This window comes from Acomys russatus, chromosome 21 (genome assembly GCF_903995435.1).
Source record: "Acomys russatus chromosome 21, mAcoRus1.1, whole genome shotgun sequence".
Taxonomy (NCBI): Eukaryota; Metazoa; Chordata; class Mammalia; order Rodentia; family Muridae; genus Acomys; species Acomys russatus.
The window spans coordinates 58,541,610-58,562,466 of NC_067157.1; the positions used below are offsets into that span (position 1 = coordinate 58,541,610).

General features: G+C 49.1%; 1 protein-coding gene across 1 annotated transcript in view; it reads right to left on the bottom strand.

Moving 5' to 3' along the window:
• Positions 1–20,857, bottom strand: part of Wdr27 (WD repeat domain 27) — a 91,394-nt gene that overhangs the window by 48,015 nt on the left and 22,522 nt on the right. The window contains exons 6-16 of the mRNA XM_051164365.1: positions 20,098–20,149; positions 18,609–18,679; positions 17,613–17,715; positions 16,552–16,669; positions 15,114–15,217; positions 13,998–14,065; positions 13,523–13,644; positions 13,065–13,147; positions 10,824–10,902; positions 2,425–2,522; positions 1,227–1,316 (exon numbers count right to left, since the gene is read on the bottom strand). Of these exons, the coding sequence (XP_051020322.1) occupies positions 1,227–1,316; positions 2,425–2,522; positions 10,824–10,902; positions 13,065–13,147; positions 13,523–13,644; positions 13,998–14,065; positions 15,114–15,217; positions 16,552–16,669; positions 17,613–17,715; positions 18,609–18,679; positions 20,098–20,149 (988 nt within the window). The remainder of the gene's footprint in view (positions 1–1,226; positions 1,317–2,424; positions 2,523–10,823; positions 10,903–13,064; positions 13,148–13,522; positions 13,645–13,997; positions 14,066–15,113; positions 15,218–16,551; positions 16,670–17,612; positions 17,716–18,608; positions 18,680–20,097; positions 20,150–20,857) is intronic.

A 20,857-nucleotide genomic window follows, 5' to 3' on the forward strand; every position in this document is an offset into this window, starting at 1 on the left:
CACCTCGGAGAGCCATGGTGCCTCAAAAAATGGCCCAGAGGCAGGTGTGTGAGCACCCTTACCTGACAGCATACTTGCTCAATACCTGCCCTGCACAGTTCTTCCTCCTGGCCTCTGAAGTAATGACACCCTCACACTCCTCACAGGTACAGAGGCTGCACAGGCTCACACAGAGGGAGCAGCTGGGGCAATTCTGCCAGAGCTCAGGCTTCCCAAGAAGCTGCTGGAGTGCTCTCCTCATCCTCCCTTGTCCACTCACCACAGCATCTGCTGTCCACCTAGACTGCACCTCCTTGAGTCTGACAGCAGCATAAGCAATGGACGAGCAGGACCAGGGAACCACAGCCTGGTTCCTCAGCATGTCACCAACAGCTGGGACTGGCATCCCCATTCCTACCCCAGGACAAGACCAGCATGGATGACTGGAGAGCACTGACTGAGGCATTCCCTTCCTCGTTCACAGCACCCTAGACACTGCAAGGACCCGATGCAGATGAGGCAGCTTAAGCTAAGCCAGGGGCTCAGCATACACGGCCACAGCACTCTGATTGCAGGCATGCCTGTACCTAGTGCTGACCCCATCACCTTCCCAGCACTGCAGCTCACACCCATGTCTCTGCCTCTACTCCTACACAGCTCAAGAGTGTCCATTGCTACCCACGTGGCTATATAGGGTGGGTGGAGAGAAGGCAAAGGATTTTTGAGTATGCTTGTATTCAGAAAAACTACCTAGCAAGTGTAAGTTTCTAAACAAGCAGCTCAGGATTCTAATGAAGAGCTAAGAATTCTAAGCTATAAAACTAGGAAACTTACCTTTCAGTTAAGAAGTTAGCACAGGAGGAACTTAACACAACTACTCTCATTTTTAAAAGGTATTAACTTGCTTAATGTGTTAAAAAAAAATCCATTACAAACCCTACTACATTTTAAAATACACATCTATAAAAACTTTCTATTAAATTATTTCAGCTCTGTAGGAGTGGAATCTCTTCACTGCCCAAAACTGTACAGATGCTGTGGCTTTTGCCTGTGATGGCCCTGGCCATAGGTGGCTGCTCTGTCACAGAGCACATGCACTGGGAAAGGCACAGGTCACCTGACCTGTTCCAGAAGCCCAGGCCCACTTCTGAGCCCTATGCACAAGACACTGGAGCTTGGTCCGCTGCTGACAAGCACAGCCCACAAGATTCACCCCCTCACTTCCCAACTCTCAACAACAGGGATACCTGAAAAGACAGCAGGTGTTCCAGAAAGGCTGGCATCAAAGACCAGGGACAGGTGGTTAGCTAAGCCACAGGCCAGCCGCTGTCCATCCCCTGTGTAAAGATGAATAAACAGCTCTGTAAAATCACAACATGGGCAGCCATGACCACTGACAGCTGAAGTGGAGCACATTCAGATGAATAGGCATTTTCTGGGTGGTGCAAACTCTGAAACAACACACACAGAGCAAGGCTCACGGCACTTTCACATGCCACCTTCCCAAGGGGAGTGTCGGGCCCTGAACCAATCCCTCACCAGGACCTCAGAGTAGCTGTCACCACGGACACTGCAGCCTTCTGTTCACAGAAGAAAAGCAGAAGGGGCAGGCTGAGCCCCAGGCTGCAGGGCTCTGTACAGCCGAAACACTTTCACAGTGATCAGAGCCGGGGACCTTCACCAAATGTGGGACATCATAAAAGCAAACACTGCAAACATCAAGACTCCCACTGAGAGCAGGGCACATTAGAGTTTCAAAAGGGATTTGTGTAGAATTACCTGAAAAGCAAGAGTTCCTTTACCTAGAGTAAGATAAAGTTCAACTTTTAGCTGAGGGCAGTCTGGCTGTCTGAAGCCGCCTTCACACAGCTGCAAGTACACACAAGCTTCAGACACCACCAAGGAAAGGCGAGAGCCATTACAGAGCTCACAGGAGGAAGGCAGTTAATACAGAGCTCACAGGAGGAAGGCAGTTAATACAGAGCTCACAGGAGGAAGGCAGTTAAGACAGAGCTCACAGGAGGAAGGCAGTTAAGACAGAGCTCGCAGGAGCTCACAGGAGGAAGGCAGTTGATACAGAGCTCACAGGAGGAAGGCAGTCAAGATTCATTTGAGAGCGTGGCAGCACCTGGGGAGATGAAGCAGCGCTCTTTCCTGTGAGGCATGGGCCTCCTGAGGAAGGGCATGCTTCACAGGCCAGGGTCAAGACAGCCTTGTGATGCCCCTGTGTGGTCACAGCACTGCCTTCTGTCTATGGAATGCCATCTTTCCAGGCTCCTGTGTGAAGTGTGTGTGCACCCTCCTGCCAGTACCGTGGGACAGAAGTGCCCTGTGATAGCCCTCATCAGATGCAGATGCAACCTCACTTGACTTCAGACACAGTCACAGCAGGACAGTGGGCACAACTGAGAGGAGCAGAGGGTTCCAAGAAGAGGCAGGGCTCACCTGAGAACTGCAGACAGCCGACAGCAACAGGCTCCTGAGCCACAGCAACCTGCCTGCTGAGATTTCTGGGTAGGAACTCCTCCAAAGAGTACTCCTTACTTTAAGGAAGGTTGCAGTAAAAACCAAGAGATAATTTCAGGAGAGATTATAAGCAAACTAGAAATTAAGTATATTTCCCTCTACTTAGCTATACCCTTGTATATGATTAAAAATTAAAGATCTATATAAAACCTTATAATCACAATCATGTATAACCGTTTAAAACAGATTTGTATTCTGTATCTTTGTAGGTTTGTGTGTGGTATGAACATGTGCAGGTATACATCTGTGGGTCCATGTACACCTCTGTGCATGTGCAAGGAGGCCAGAGGTCAACCTCAGATGTCATTCCTCAGTGAATCCTCCTGTCTCTTCCCAGCTTTTATGTGGGTGCTAATGATTCAAATTCAGGCCCTCTTGTTCGCATATCAACCACTCTTCCCCCCTAAGCCCCCTTCCCCTCCCCTAGTGTCACACATCTATGGGTTGCTGTTATAATACTAACTACAGGCACTCTGCAGCTGACAGCAGAGTCACGGCTTGATAGACCACCATAAGTTGAAAATACCCTAAGTCAGAAATGCACTTTGTACATGTAACTAGAGAGCGGCAGGGCTCAACCTAGCCTTCTTGGAAGTCGTCCCGACATGCTCACAAGCCCACTGCAGGGACAAAGACTTCACACAAAACCTCTTCCCTAACAAGCATCCGTCAACCCTGCACTGTAGTGAGTGTCTGCAGCCGAGGCGCAGTGGTAACGGTGCCACGCTGAGCACTGGCTGTCTCCCAGTGATTTGCTGCTCGGAATCCCAGGAAAGGATCACACCGCACACCACTCACTCAGAAAAGCTCCAAGTCCAAAATTAGGAGTAGGTTTTATGGAGTGTATATTGCGTGTGTGTGTGTGTGTGTGTGTGTGTGTGTGTGTGTGTGTGTGTGTGTGTGTGTGTGCACGCGCGTGCGCGCGCCCATAAAGGTGAAGATGTGTAAAGTACAACATCTTCAGGTGGGGATGACTTGGGCCAGATCAGCTATGCTCAGTCAACAGGTGTCAGGAAAAGAGCCCTGTTGACTCTGGCACTCCTCTCTCATGTTCCCACACTATAAGGTAGCTTGCCTGCCTACATGGCTATGACAGAGTCATGGGGGCTTATCTAGTTAGCTGCCTGGGTTCCACTCTGAGGCGGGGCTATTTACTTGTATGCTGACATCCAGCAGAGGCTGGTGACACTGACCTGCCTCCAGCAACTGAGCACCACTCTTCCCACTCCACACTTTTTGGCATCTGGAAACTGCTTCCCAGTAAAATACCATTTTAGACCTTAGAAATACCATTTCCTTTTCCCACAAGAGCCAAAATGATACAAGAAGTGGCTTTCTCTGTGTATAAAGCAGTGTCGTCACAGTAGGAAACAGCCCAGTGTAAACAGGGCTCCTTAGAGGACACAGTCTCCTGCAGAGCAGTAGTAGTTCAGGTCACCTCAAGGCCCAGCATCCCTGGGAAACATCAAGCACCCCATTAGGTCAGACACCTTGTGCTATAGGTATGTGGCCACCTGCTGATAGAGAGATTAGTGGAAATTTACAGGACAAGAAAAATGTTTAAGAAAAAAATCTCAATATGTATGGTTAAAACCATATCCAGAGTATTTTTAAAAAATCATTTAAATGCTCTGAATATACTCTTCTCAACAGTAAAAGTTCATTAAAAACTAAACTCCTTGGCGGTGGGCACAGACACCTTACTGGTGTTCTTCTATCAGCCAGGAGCGCAGAGCACATGGCAGTCCTTTGTTCATTCTGGCTTGGTGGCCAAAGCTGTCTTACGCCCAGGACTCATAAAAACCAAGTCAAATCCAGGCAGCACAGATCAGGAAGAAGACAGACAGACCTGCAGACTGCCATGCCATCCACAGACCTGTCCCCAGTGCATGGCACACTTGCTTGCTGCCATGGTACACAGCACTGCGGGAGGATGTCACCCAGGGGCCTGCCAGCCACATGGCCAGCCTGGTGGGAGCGAGCACAGTGAGAGAGTGTGGTCAGACTGGAAAGAAAGGGGAGTGCAGCAGCAGAAGCACTGTGGAGAGAAGGAACTGGAGCCTCCAGGTGGGGAGGAGCAGCTGTTGGGAGTGGCCTGGGGCAGCCCAGCAGGAGCCTCCACTGAGTCTGGGTCTGTAGCCACACAGTGCAGCAGCAGGGGTTGGTGGCTCAGAAGAGAGCTTGGGGATGTCCCTGGGTGGGGAAGCCATTGGGAACTACATGAATGTCCAGGGACTGCGCATAACCGACCTCGCCCCTGACATGCTGTGGCACTCTGGTGAGCTGCCACCATCATCTCTCACCAGCACTCAGGAGAGGGTTCTGAGTCTCATGCAGGCAGCACAGTGAGCTGCCCCTGGTAACAGGAGGGTGGGTGAACCAGCTCTGAGGACGAGACTGGGTGGCACAGTGGCAGAGGTGATCCCCCACTGTCATCCCTCACCACCTCTGGCTGTCAAGAAAGTAGCCCAAAGGATCATGATCTTGGGAGACCAACTGCAACACATGGGAGAGCAGGCCTTCCTCCTCAACCTAGTGGAGGGGTGCAGGTGAGCCAGCCCGAGGGCAAGAGCACAGGAGAGCTGGGGCCTGCCATTCCTCTGCCATAAGGTAGCCTGGGGGAGGAGGGATACCCTCAGCCCCTCACCCCTTGTCACCTAAGGCATGTGTGAGAACCAACCCCAGGATCATGAGAGCAGGTGGGTTGGCCCTGCCCCTCAGCTGGGCAGCACAGTAGAGCTAGCCCTGGTCCAGGGGGTATGGGTGAGCCAGTCCAGAGAACAGAGCAAGGGAGAAGTGGATTGGGGGGTAGCTTGTGCACTGTGTATTCAGACGCTGGTTTCTGTGCCTGAGATCTGGTTGCAGTCTGATGTGGACGTTGTCATTACTGTGAAGACTCTCCTGTCTCAGTGTTGTGTAAACATTGTTCTCCATCATCTCTGATTGGTTAATAAAGAGATGAAGATTAGACTTCTGGCTCCGGAGGTAGGGGTGGGGGTGTCCAAGGTGGAGCAGAAGAAAGGGAAGGCTGCCAGGAGCCATGAGGAGGTCACCATGAGGGAGTCGCCATTAGGTCAAAGATGGAGCAGGGATGGCCAGGATGAGACTGGACGGCAGGCAGTGGGGCATACGGCTGGGAAATAGCCCAGACCAGCACAGTTGGGTTAGAACAGCTGAGACTCTGCCCAGCTGAGTGTGTAAAGCTTATTAATAAATTTCATAGGTCTCTGTGCCATTATTATTTGTTTTACAGACCTGGCCCCGACACTTATCTACATGAGGTGTCACAGCTGCAGAGATGATGGCCTCCTACCCACTGCCCTCACCAACTGTGACAGTCAGGAGAGCTGGAGAGCTGGTCCAGGCCCTCACGGGCTGCAGCACTTAGAGGCATGGGCACCTTGACTGGGCAGCACAGTGGAGCTGGCTCTGGAGGCATGGGTACAGGTGAGCCAGCCCTCAGGGCATGAGAGCAGGAGTGCTGACCCTGCCTCCTACCAATGGCAGCATTAGGTGGCCTAGCCAGAGCAGTACTAGAAAGCTCACTCTGCTGGTGTAGGTAAGGGAGAGCCAGCAGGCTGACTAGCTCACCTACCACCAAGGCCCACATCCAGGGCTCTGAATTGGCCCACTCTAAAATCTATACCATGTGTGAATGGTTAGGATGAGTGAAAGGGCCAGTCCTGCTGATCCAAAGCTGCATGGCCTCCATCACACAGGCCAACAACAGGAAAACGGTGAGGAAACCCAGCAAGGAGCCAATATTGATGATGTCACAGAAGCCAGAGACCTCGAACCAGACCAGTGACTCATTGCAATGAACATCTGCAAGTGAATATGTGTAGACAGAGGGGTGTACTGTGAACACACTGAGACACACTACAGCATCCATGAGGAGATGCTATCTATGCTCTGTTGTTGCTACTGCTGCTGCTGCTGGTAGTAGTGGTTGTGGTGATAGTGATGATGGTGGTGGTGGTGGGGGTGATGGTGGTTGTCGTGGTGGTCGTTGTGGTGGTGGTGGCGATGGTGGTAGTGATGGTGGTGGTGGTGGCGCCGGCGGTGGTGGTGGCAAGGTGTGTGTGCGTGTGCGTGTGCGTGTGCGTGTGTGTGTGTGTGTGTGTGTTTTATTTGGGGAGAAGGCTGCAGTGTCAAAGGGTGGATATGAGGAGAGATGAGCAGGACTGAGGGACATGATGTGAACCTCATAACAAATCAATAAAAAGTAAAAAACAAACAAACCTCAGTGTCCTGACAACAGGTTAATGCCACCTGGTGTGATTTACAGTCTCACGCCAGTCAAAGACAGAGAAACCCTGAGTCCACTCTGAGAGGAGACTAGAGCAGCTACCATGGAGATGCCCAAAAACTAAGATGAAAACTACCATATGATCCAATCTTACTCCTGGGTACAGATTCAAAGGAAATTGAATAGGGCTGGAGAGATGATCTTCCAAATGTCCTCAGTTCAATTTCGAGCAACCACATGGTGGCTCACAATCATCTATAATGAGATCTGGTGCCCTCTTCTGGAGTGCAGACACACAAGTGGGCAGAATATTGTATAGATAATAAATCTTTTTTTTTTCTTTAATTTTTATTTATTCTTGTTACATCTCGATGGTTATCCCATCCCTTGTATCCTCCCATTCTTCCCTCCCTCCCATTTTCCCCTTACTCCCCTCCCCTATGACTGTTCCTGAGGGGGACTACCTCCCCCTGTATATTCTCATAGGGTATCAAGTCTCTTCTTGGCAACCTGCTGTCCTTCCTCTGAGTGCCACCAGGTCTCCCCCTCCAGGGGACATGGTCAAATATGAGGCACCAGAGTTCGTGTGAAAGTCATATCACACTCTCCACTCAACTGTGGAGAATGTTCTGTCCATTGGCTAGATCTGGGTAGGGGTTTAAATAAATCTTTTTTTAAAAATTAAAAAAAATAACTAAAAAAAGAAATGTAATCATTGCCAAAAAGACACCTGCTTGTCTGTGTTCACTGAGGCACTGTTCAACCTGGGTCATGCGTCAGTGGCATGGTCCGACACCCTCTGCTGGCCTCTGTGGGTGCCCATATGCACTGACAGATGCATCCACTTAAATAAAAAGATTCTTTAAAAAGGAAATCCAGCCATAATGTACTAAACTCTGCCATTTTTAGCAAACTGAGTGGGAACAAAAGGATGTTGGGTAAACTATGCCAGACGCAGAGCCTCAAATACCGTACGTTCTCGCTCATATGTGTAAGATTTAAAACCTAGAAAACGATGACCTGGACACAGACTAGTGCCGGCTCTGGAGATGAAGAGGGCGGAACACTGAGAGCAGTCGATACGCTGCACATGTGCTACACCACCACAGTGAGCCGGGACAGCGCTCAATGTTCCAGTGAGCATTTCTGTAAAAATAGTCAGTGGGTGTGGGGTACATAAAGGTGAGTGTCTCTTCATTATTTATCTTAAAGCTCAGCCTGAGACAAGCGCAAGGCACAAACTTTCTCTGTACAGACATTCAGGCTACATGTGCAGTGTGTCCAGGTCAGGACCCAGCAGTGAACACTAAGAGGCAGCTGCCCCTGTGCCCCCTCTGCCCCTGTCCTCTGTGCCCCTCTGCCCCCCTCTGCCACTCTGCCTCTCTGTCCCCCTCTGTAGCTCTGTCCCCTCTGTCCCCCTCTGTCCCCTCTGCCCTCCCTGTCCCTTCTGCCCCTCTGTCCCCTCTGCCCCTCTGTCCCCTCTGCCCTCCCTGTCCCCCTCTGTCGTTCTCTGCCCCTCTGTCCCCCTCTGCCCCTCTGTCCCCTGTCCCCCTCTGTCCCTCTGTCCCCTCTGCCCCTCTGTCCCCCTCTGCCCCTTTGTCCTCCCTGTCCCTCTCTGTCGCTCTCTGTCCCTCTGTGCCCTCTGTCCCCTCTGTCCCCTCTGCTCCTCTGTCCCTCTGTCCCCCTCTGCCCCTCTGACCCCTCTGCCCTCCCTGTTCCCCTCTGTTGCTCTCTGCCCCTCTGTCCTCTCTGCCTGCCCTCCCTTCTCCATATGTCATCCCTGTGACCTGAAATGCTTCTTAGGGGTGCTCAGCCATCAGATACAATATTTCCCTATAACTGCATTTTAGCAAAATTTCAGTATTTCAAAACTAATAACATAATAAAAGAGAAGACTGTCCAAAATGTTTCTAAAATGAGACAACCACATGTGATGACAGGATGCATGTCAGTGACATATCTGCATTAATACACATGCATATATAGTCTTACAGAGTTTAAAACTTATGAAAGAACTTTAAGAGTACTTCTAAATTGCTTCAAATTTACCTAAATACATGCACTCAATTACATACCATTTGTAATTGTTCTTGCATTTTGAAGATCTTTTGCTATTATGCTTGATGTTAGTATTTGGAGTAAACATAGTTACACTGGAAGGGAAACATATATACATATATGTACAGATCTTTCTCAACAATTAGGATTCTAAATTTCTTAAGATACTTATATTTTACAAAGAAAAATTAAGCATGTACAAGCTTATGTAATTTTTTTCAGCCGCCTCCTGTTCTTCTTGGAGGCCAAGAAGAAACTCACTCACCCCAACCCAGACATGTCACATGTCACACAAGTCCTCCTTGGTGACCTATCTAATGCTGCTCAGCTCCAAGTCCCAGGGCAGCATCAGGACCTCCATCCTCCAGCGTGGATCCTCAGAACCCACACTGGACGTTGCAGATGAAAGTGCTGCACTGTTGTTTGTTTGTTTGTTTGCTTTTTGTCTTTTGTTTTGGTTTGGTTTTTGGTTTTTCAAGACAAGGTTTCTCTGTGTAGCCTTGGCTGTCCTGGACTTGCTTTGTAGACCAGGCCGGTCTTGAACTCACAGACCTGCCTCTGCCTCTGCTGGGATTAAAGGGGTGTGCCACCACGCCCAGCAGCTGCACTGTTTTTCTAAGGCATGAATTCACAATCCATCCATCAACCATCATTATGCAGGGAGTGTCTTCTCTGGGCTACATTGTCATCTATGCCGTTTACACACCAAACTGTACTACGCAATCAAATTTAAAAGCAACCCACAAAAATCTCAAATTGTTTTAAGTAGAGTTAAGGTTTTGTCTCGGCTGTAGTCATAGCTATCCTACCCTGGGGTCCATGTGACGAGTGGCCAGTGCTGGGCCACACCTGTGACTCGCTCGCCCCTTCTATCTATTCATCTCTCTTTCCACCTAGTGACCTCTCCCCTCCACCCACCACCTCTCTACCTGCCCATGCCTCCTTTTCTCTACCTGCCATCTGCTCATCAGAGTCTTATTTGAGAGTTTGAGACGCCCTGCACATAGACTGGACAAGAAGTAAAACTGTCCACCCTTGCTGCCACTGGGGAAAGAGAAAGCACGGTGAGGCAGGGAAGGCGGTAGAGCTGCAGTCGCACACAGGACGCTGAGGTCAGAGGCCTGCAGAGGGCCAAGCAGGGTCTCAAGGCTGTGGTGAGAGCGGGTGGGTGACGAGAAGGTGATGTGAGAACACCAGCTGGCAGAGGGCAGAGACCCAACCCTGCCATAGGCCCTCAGTGCAGAGAGCCGTGGGTAACTGTGGGACTGTGTTAGACACATACAGGCGAGCTTTGAGACAAGGCTGTGGTGTTATGCATTACAGAGAAAATACATTTACCTTTGAAGGACCTGAGGCTCTTAAAGGATGGGGGCCCTCAAGACTTTGTGGCAGGTTCTCCTGTACCATGATGCTTTGTGCTTCCTGGTCTATAGGTAGCCTCACCATTAGCCTTGCTACTTCAGATTCTTAATATCCTGAGTTTTAACACCCTGACATGGGAACACAGCTTTTCTAATTAACGTCTGTGGCCCTGGATGAACTCAGGCCAGCCCTAAGAAGACACATATGAGCTCAGCAGGCTGTATTTACAAGAGAGAAAGAGAGAGACAGACAGACAGACAGACAGACACAAAGAGACACAGAGGGGGCAGGCCACAAATGTGAGAGTGAATGGACTCAGAGAAAACTGTTAGCCCCGCCTTGGTGCTGCATCACTTCCTGTTTCACCTCTCTCCAGACCCCACCGTCTCCTCACTCAGCACACCCAGCCTTCTGACCTGAGAACACAAGGAGCTGAGCGGAGAGCGGCAGCATGCAGGTGTTTAGCAAACATCAGCTGTCCAACCTCTGCACCCCTACGGCGACTGTGGCACTCTGCGGTCTAGCCCATGCTATAGTCCTACTTAGGTCCTGACCACCCTGTTCACTGTGGAAACCCCAGGACACATGAGCGTCCATACCAAGGCCATCCCAGTGGTAGCCACCACAGAGACACGAGGGCTGTACTTACTGTGGTGCTGACGCATAGCCAGATGACCTTACTTTGGTGTGGAAAACCAGGGGCCGGTCCTCCACGGCACTCCTCAGGGCTGTAGGACACGAAGTAAAGGAAGCAGCATCACAATCTCAGTGTCCCAGAAAGACAGTCTCCCCAAAGCAGGAAATGCCAAATAAACTGACCTTATGACCTATGAAATGAAGAGGCTCCATACAAAAGTTAAGGCAAGGAATAACAGCCAAAACTTCATCAAGGAAATTAAAGGTACAGAAAAGAATGCACACTACACTGAGCCGTATTACATGGACCACCGTGTGGTTCTTCTCTTTCTCTTTCTCTGTTGGTTTGTTTTGGGGGGTTGTTTGTTTTTGGTTGTTTTGACAAGAGTTTCTCTGCAAAACAGTCCTGGCTGTCCTGGAATTCATTTTGTACACCAAGCTGGCCTTGAACTCAGAGAGTTCTGGGATTAAAAGGGTGTGGCATCATGCCAAAAGCATGTATTTCAAGTGCATTTGGACTACAGTCTTGTCCAAGGTCCTGTTGGAAGAATTCACAGGAATGGAACACAGCACAAAGCCTCAGCCTGACAGGAATCCAACTGAGGGAACAACCAAGAAGAGCGTGGTGCAAACAGGGGCAGCCACCTGCCTCACAATGCAGATTCAAGGGTTTAATGACTTACTACACTGCAGAATGGGGGCTCCAGGTGATAGGGGCCCTAGAAACACAAGGGAGGTTTTGTGCCTCATCTAAGTCAGGTTGGCAATCTGGAAGAGGCTGAGCCAGCAGCAGAGGGTGAAAGGCAGGGATATATGCAGCTGGGGTGTGCACATGCAGAGTGTAGATGTGGCATGTATGTGCAGAGTGCAGCCGTGGCGTGTATACACAGAGTGCAGCCGTGGCGTGTATACACAGAGTGCAGCCGTGGCGTGTATACACAGAGTGCAGCCGTGGCGTGTATACACAGAGTGCAGCCGTGGCGTGTATACACAGAGTGCAGCCGTGGCGTGTATACACAGAGTGCAGCCGTGGCGTGTATACACAGAGTGCAGCCGTGGCGTGTATACACAGAGTGCAGCCGTGGCGTGTATACACAGAGTGCAGCCGTGGCGTGTATACACAGAGTGCAGCCGTGGCGTGTATACACAGAGTGCAGCCGTGGCGTGTATACACAGAGTGCAGCCGTGGCGTGTATACACAGAGTGCAGCCGTGGCGTGTATACACAGAGTGCAGCCGTGGCGTGTATACACAGAGTGCAGCCGTGGCGTGTATACACAGAGTGCAGCCGTGGCGTGTATACACAGAGTGCAGCCGTGGCGTGTATACACAGAGTGCAGCCGTGGCGTGTATACACAGAGTGCAGCCGTGGCGTGTATACACAGAGTGCAGCCGTGGCGTGTATACGCAGAATGCAGCCGTGGCATGTATACGCAGAGTGCAGCCGTGGCATGTATACGCAGAGTGCAGCCGTGGCGTGTATACACAGAGTGCAGCCGTGGCGTGTATACACAGAGTGCAGCCGTGGCGTGTATACACAGAGTGCAGCCGTGGCATGTATACGCAGAGTGCAGCTGTGGCGTGTATGTGCAGAGTGCATCAGTGCAGCTGACCGGGGGTCTTCATCTTCCAAGTCAATCAAGAGAGTTTATAAGAGTGAGTTTAATTTGGCCACTGAAGGGAAGAGCAAGGGAGCACCAACATCAATGATTCCTGCATACCATAAATAACTGGGACACGATGAATTCTGCCATCTTAACATGGAAGTTAACTTTAACTATATATTTTGGAAAATCAATGAAGACGATTTGGCTACAGTTTACAACAAAACAATCAAAACCAATTTTTTACATAGTCAATAATAATTTTTTTATGGACTGGCTAATACAAGAAATTACTTCTACTTGTGGCAGGATGTGATTGTGGCTAGGTATTTCAGAAACACACACTGAAGTGTGCATGATGTGATAAACACACTGTGCAACCCCCAGGATCCAACAAAGACACCACTACAAGTCCCCCAAGACACCACGTCAGCATTGAGACACAGCCTTGAGTTCCTGTGAGTCATACCAAACGCAGTGGGCCATGTTCAGAGCATGTTCCCTGCTGAAGATGCTGCACAGTGATTCTGAGGAGGCAGACGCAGCAGCACGGACTCATCTTTTGGCACACGTGAGTTCACAAAGTGATTCGGCATTGACCGTGAGGGAGCTGGCGACCTCGGCACGTGTGTCAGAGTGTATTATACTAACCATGCTGTTTGGTAGTAGCAGGCTTAGGACCTTTTTCCTTAATAATTCCAAAATACAGTGGAGAAGTTGGTGGGACACAGCAGCTAAAATAAAAACAACCACATTGTGAGAGAAAACAATATCATAGAACTGCTCCAATCCAACACATACTTTTAAGGACAATGTAAGATCAACTCATGTAAGTATAGATGCACAGTATTTGTAAATTAAACTACCAAGGTCATTATCTTTATACTGACATACTTTTATGAAAGTGCTATTTTATAGTTTACATTCTACTTTGACATAAATTGGTACTTTATTATTAAGCTATGAACCATAGCATAAAAAATTAGTTCACAAAGCAGTAGTATGGCTGCTGTATTTAGTGTAATAGCACTGTATTTCTTCAAGTGGAAAAGACCTAAAACGCTGCTAGCTGTAAGACGTGCATGCAAAAGAACGTGCAGAGAATGTACCTTGCCAGCACGGAAAGCATCCTTCCTGCACCAGGACTCTGCTGAGAGCTCAGCAGAGCAGCCAGGCTGATTTCCAACACAGCAATCTTATTCCCAAACATAGATGAGAGTATGCAAAGCGCCTATGAGACATGTAGAAGGTGAGCAGCACGGCTGGACAGAGGCCTGTGGGTGTGCCCCAGCTCTCCAGTCATCAACGCAGCTTTAACAGTCAGATCTGCCTCACTTGTACAAACACGGAGACCCATGCACAACAGGCCATAATCTCCTCACTTGTACAAACATGGAGACCCATGCACAAGAGGCCATAATCTCCTCACTTGTACAAACATGGAGACCCATGCACAAGAGGCCATAATCTCCCATGTGAAGAATCACCAAGACTGCTATTATAATGGCACAGTGAAGGGGAACACATCCGAGCACAAGGACTGCATCGGACAGAACTGCCCACAGCACAAGTGTCACCACTCACCTTGGGGCTGGTGGCCTCGCTCATCACTGCACAGGACCCAGCAACTTGTATACTCAGGCTCTGAAATTCTTGGTTTTCAATGAAGATAAGTATTTGAAAGGTTGATAATGTAAAGTAAGTAGCTGACTCATTTGTCCAGCCTGCTTATAAGTACTAAATTAGTGCTGTTCTGCTATAAGATATACAGAGGCCACACACAGCTGGCCCTTTGTCACACAGTTTGTGAGGAATCCAGACATGGGCGCGGGCACAAACATGCAGGGGGAGTCAGGCTGGGAGTCCTGGCAGGGATTTGCAGGCAGAACCCACAGCTGAGAAGACGCACAGGTGACAGTGACAGAGGACCGCTGGGACAAGCATCAAAGACAGGCCAGGGGAAGGAGAAATTTGTGCTAAACCACACAGTCACCCTGCTGAGGTCTGGAGAAGCAGGAAACGACAGGAAAGTCATGTTTTCAGAGCACCTGACAAGAGCAGAGTGTTACAGACAACAGAGCTATAGGGAAGGACCAAGCAGGGTGGCCACTCACCATGAGTGGCAATCTGAGGTAAGCCTCAGGATCTACAGAGGGAGTGACAACTTCACACTTAGGAGAACCCCCTGTCTCCCACACAAACAGCAGACCTGAGGCACACAAGAGCATGGGGCTGCTGGGCCAGAGGAGGGATGGGTAACTGTTCCTATCTTTCTTCCAGGGAGAGACTAAGAACACAGTGTTAGTGAGGGCAACTCCCTGTAGGTTGTCTAGACCCACGTCAAGTATTCAGAGCGCACTGCCATCAGCACAGTGAGGAAAAGAGCCTTGTGAGCCTGTGCAAGCCTGCACGAGCCTGCGCCTACATGCCTGACACACACGGGAAGGGAGCCCCACAGGAGCCTAGAGATGGTGGTGCTGACTGTCCCCTCAGAGCAGAACTAAAGCTGTGTCCTTCAGATTCCACAGCACAAGGACTACGATGGTCTGAGCAGGGGCCATGGAGGTCACCGATACACTCATCCTCAACTTCAAATGGGCAGATTTTCTACCCCAAAATTTTGCTCCCCATCTGTCTTTTTAAGAAAACCACCACACTATGAGAGAGTGACATAAAAAGTTACTGAATTCAAGATCTCACCCTTGAAATGTACAGCAGCCTCCAATTCAAAGCTCGCCAGGTTCAATATGAATAAAGCTGTTGAGCTTCCAACCCACAGGCATCTGGTGTACTCAGAAGAAACACTGATCTTAAAAACAAAGAAATGGTCCTCTTCAGGCACAAGGCTATGGTGTAATTCAAATGCTGGCTTCTGTGTCCCCCATATCTGGTTGCAAGCCTTGTTCTGAGAACCTCCTGTCTCAATGTTGTATAAATCTTGCTCCCCATTGACCCCTGATATGCCAATAAAGCAGCTTACAACCAATCACTGAGCAAGGGAGAGAAGAGGCTGGACTTCCTGCCAGCTAGGGGAGGAGGAACTAGAAGAGGAAGTAGGGGATCCAGCCACAGGAGAGGTCCAAGAGACGTCAGGAGAGAGAGCTGGAACAGGAAAGCCACAAAGTGAAAATATCTCTGGGATGTACACTGGGAGGAAACAGGACTAGCATAGAGGGTTAAGAATAGCGTAAAAACTGCTCAGCTATTGTGTTGTGAAGCTTATTGTTAAACAAATAAAGAATCTCAATTATTTGTGTGACACCTGGATTAAGGGAGAAACTGAGAAACGGTTTCATAACTCTATAGTCTTCTTCGAGCTCACTCCCCAGCACCGCCCTAGCAGTCCTGTTTCTCCATACAGTGAGGCTGGACACAGCACACTTGAGCCAGTCATGTCTTCTCCCGTTACACCCTGGAACCAGGTGCTGAGTTACCAATGAGCCACTCCTGTCTATTGGAAGCACGCATCACCAATGGCCGCAGTGTGGCCACTGCTCAACTCTGACTGGGAGGTTCATGTTTTCTACTGAGTCTACTAAAGCAGGTGATGCCTCAGTCACTCAGAAGCCTACCAGATCATGTGAGGACCCAGGCACGTGCTCAGATCTATGTCACCATGACCCTTGTACCTGAAGGTGCTGCCAGTTCCTTTTATGAAAATACAGGTGAGCTCAGAGAGGGGCTATCTGGTCCACAGTGGCAGAGCTCATCAGAAAGCAAACATGAGTGTAGCCATTAATCAGGCTCACTCAAGCTAGGTTTGTACTCCACAATCCTCTCTCAGCTCAACTGTCTTGTCACCTCACTTTATGGGACTGACTTTAACAGGGGAGAAAAGAGAGTGAGCTAAGACTGCCATGTCACAATCCAAGAAAAGGCCCTAATACAGAGGTTCCATCTGCCTAGATTTAGTTATAAAAGTTATCTAATTCCTTTTGCTATCAAGGCTTGGATAAAACTGACAAAGCTTACTAAATCTAAGACTTAAAATATGCCATTTTAGGAACACTTACAGTCAGTTAAATTAAGACAGACATGAACTTGGTTTTTACTTCCATCATTCGTAAGACTGAATCTAATGCTCACTGGAGTCAGAAGGCTTCCTGCCTTCAGCGTTGGCCCTGCCCACCATACGTACGCTCCACACTGGGCATCCGGCAGGCAGAGATCACAGTGCGCCAGGCTCAGGACAGGGAATGTTGCTTCAGCCTCTCCCCCTTTATCCACCTCATGTACGGTGTGGTACTGACTGTCTTCTAGGGCACAGAGTTATTGATTACCTAAGAAGCCAAGTTGCTTAGCAATCAACTGATAGACAAGAGCAGATGTGGGATGTTTCAGAAATACATGTTGACAGAATGAATCATAATTTTTTTTAAAAATTCAGATTTTGAAGACTAAGAAAAAATAAGGCTAAAGGTGCACCCTAGATTGGGTCTGTAAGGGGTGGGACGTGGGGAAAGAGACTGTCAATGCCAAGAGGTTAGTGCCACCACTCCTAAAATGGATCTAAGATGCAGAAAAGGATGAGTGACTATAAAAAAAAAAAAACAAAAATCATGGCTTAATTCATTTGGTAGAAAGGAGCTAGCTATACTGGCAGAACAGTAATTTTGCCCCTAATTTAAAATAAATCATTTAAAGCCATACAGAAATACAAACTAAAGAATGGCCATCCAGAAGAACAGGCACATCGGGCAGAAGTGTGACATGGGAACTAGTGCACATACCATAACCGTCCTCAGCCTCACTGGGAAAAGAAGCCATGACTTCCCAAGTGAGGGCATGGCCTTCAGTGACCTACAGCAGGTGAATGGAGCAGACCGAGGTGGACACAGGGGCTGTTGGGGAGCTTAGTGGGGAGGGAAGGGTGCAGGGGTAGGATGTGGATGAGAAGGGGCGAGGAGCAGGAGGTACAGGCAGGATTGGAGACCTGAAGGAGAAGACACTGAGGCAGCACCCTAGGGGGCAAGGCACCACTCTTGATGGCTGTACGGCCCACCCTCCTGAGCTCCTGCTTTCATGACAACCCAAGTATCTGTGTTCTCCGTTCCCATACCCCACTGTGAGGCAATTCCAGCATGGGGCATAGAACCTATGGGGCTCAGCGGTGTCCTTCCCATCCCGGCAACAGAGACCCTGGTGTGTGCCCAAGCGCTGTGTCCATGTAGGAGCCTGCACCTTGCAGGCTGCACTCACCAGCCATCCTTCTTCGGGTGGAGAATGTCTTACTTTCCTTCCTTAGGTCCACGTGTGCCACACAGTGGTAGTGATGTCTCTCCATCAGACTAAAGATCCACAGCTACAAAAGCAAATATGTGGGTACAGATTTCAGGAAATGACACTTATTGCAAAGCCAAAGGGGAGTGGGGGCAAGGCAGGTAACAGCATCAGTTACGCTCCTGGCTTCTCTCAGACACTTCAGCTGCCCTGAATGTTGCTTTAGTCCCTTCTTCAAAGCTGTACAGCTTCCAAGCAGGTATTTACTGAGGAAGTTTTTCCAGAACCTTAGGTCAGACATGGCTTTGACTCACTCTCATACAGAGATGCCTACACTTCATTAGACACTGCTGTGTCTAATTGATACCTGCAGACACTACTGTAACCTGTTGTCACACAGAGGCACCTATGGGGTTTACACAGCACATGCCATAGCCTTTGAGTCGTGAGCACTTCTACCATGTTACTGAGCCCTAGCACACAGGATAATGGCAGTTGAGTTTATAAAAAAGAAAATAAACTATTGTAGCTTCCTCAAGTACATCTTCATCATGCTTACATCAGCAGTGCCTTTGTGAAATAAAACTTGAGTGATTACATTTTTAAAAATTCGTGCCAGGCACACTCCTGTAATCCCAGCACTCGGGGAAGCAGAGGCAGGCAGATCTCTGTGAGTTTGAGGCCAGCCTGGTCTATGAAGGGATTCCAGGACAGCAAAGGATACACAGAGAATCCCTGTCTCAAAAAGCCTACATAAAATAATTTGAAATAAATGTCTTGTTTTAAAATTATACAAAGCTAATGCTAATGGCTGAGCAAATAGTTCCAACTTTTGCCACATTCAAATACTGCACAGCATTTTTTAAACATGGAGGCCAAGGACCTCCAAACCCCACCACTGAGGTGCACAGTGGGATGAAGCCTAGCACACTGCAGGTGACAACATAAAACAGAGACCTTGCACAGGGCTCTTACCTGGCCGTCAGCACTGCCAGTGACAAGCTGTGGACTTTCCTCCCTGGTAAGCACACTGAGGAGAGGGTAGGCTGTGGAGGGAACACGAGACATTCAGCAGAGACAGAGCTTCTGCCGCAGGACTCAGCTCTATTCTTCATCTTCATACCAGGAAGCAAATTTATAAGTGGATAGGAACTGGAGACATTCATAAGCAAGAGAGAAAAGAGGGATGCTGTCCAAGTAAGAAGCATGGTGGGAATGGACCACCGCGGGCGTCTGTGGGTCCTGGTGAGCTCCATCTCATCTGCCCACAGTGGGCAGGCCCAGGACAACGGTCAACAGCCTAGAGGAGGGGGCACAGCTCAGCAGACCTGCGGATTGGCAGAGCAGTTCTTGTGGTTCAGCTAGCCCTGCAGACCTGCACAGCAGTTCTTGTAGGCTAATAGCAATGAAACCATGAACTTGGTGACAGAAATAGCAGGTAAAGAGATTCCCTAAAATTTAATTTTACTTCTAATGTAGTCTGACACTATCAAGGATTTGGAAGAACTGATAAACAGAGGTTGTGAAACACTGTGTGTCCTTACTGAGCTGCAAATGGCATCGTGGTGAGTCTACAGCACAGTCTACACTTGTGTTCCCCTATTAAACTGTTCCACAAAATTGTCTTCAGAAAACCCCCAAAAAAACTTCCAGAAAATGTGCTTTATGCCCAAGCCTGGTCATAACTCCAGGCTGTCAGAACACAATATTCTGCATGTGGGTGACTGGCCTCAAAATGTCCTGTCTTGGACAACTACAATAGTACCTCCAGCAGGACACCAGGGCACCTGTGTTTTCCATTTTTATGAGGCCTCTCAAAGGTGAGGAAAGACCCTAATGTTGGTCGTCCTGTTCTCCCAGAGCAGTGATGCACACATGGGGCAACGTGGGAGGAACTCCAGAAGCAGCCCCATGAGGTGCAGGGGGAAATACAGGGCCTGAGGTGAGCTATTCCATTACACACACACACACACACACACACACACACACACACACACACACACACACACACACAGCCCCAGGCTCCAGGGACAATTATCCTGGAAGTCACAAGATGACCAGTGCTCTAGCCTAATCAGTGTGTGGCATGCTGCCCAGAGTGGCCCCCTGGTGAGGAAGGTGCCGGTGCCCTCCACACTCCCCCAGCTCTGGAGCCTCCACAGGCCACCAGAGGGCACTCTCCATGTGAGAGCCAGCCTACTCTACATACTTACCTGAAACAGCTGTTCAGAGGCTGTATGCATGCCTCTATGTATGTGTGCATGCATGTATGTATGTGTGCATATATGTTTATGTTAAAATGCTCAGAGACTGTAGCTAAAGTTTGCACACTCAGCAGACAGAAGGGAGTCAATGCTGTCTGGCTACATAATGCTTACACTCTGGGATGAGTTCTGTCTGCCACACTAGGAGAGTTTGTTTACACAGCCTACTCAGCTAGAATGTAGAAAAGTCTTTGATTTACCTGTTAAAATGCATGAACTGTATGTCAAGGATCCCACACGATAGTCCCAGACCTTTAAATGAAAGACATTTCTTTAAGAGACATAATAAATATTGCCATTATTGCTAAACCATGAACTAAATTTTAAGCAATAAAAATTAATCTGTATAATTAATAATTAAAGAATTAAAATTCGCATATTGAATGACTGTGCTATTAAAACCCAATATTTCAGAATAATGATGAAAACACCCTGATTCTTCCAAAGTCGACTACCTGTGGATCGGAGGACTGCGGCACAGCTGAGACACAGCAGTCCCTGGTATATCGCCAACACTCCAGAGAGTGGCTCAGTGACGAAGTGCCAGCATGTCCCTGGGTGTGCCCCGGCTGCAGAGTTCCAACCATGACAGTCCGGTGGCTGCTGTGCCCACCATCCCTTCTGCGGAAGGCACAGCTCCGAGGACATCCCAAAATGTCAGCTCCCAACACTCCATGACCACCGCGATCCGGGAGCCCTCTGTTCTGTCCGGAATGTAAATAACTTGCAGGGCAGAGTCGCTCATGCAGGGAGGCCATGTGGATTCTGCCCCAACAGCTGCTGACGCCCAGAGGAAGCCAGGACCCGCCTGGTACTTCAAAATGACCACAGAATGTCTTCTCGCAACTTTTGTGGTTTAATACACCCGTGTGACTTTCAGCCTGACAATGGCAAATGGCCAACCTTTGCTGGTAGAACTGTAGCAACACTAGCCACCTTGGGCTGCTCCGAAGTGAGCCT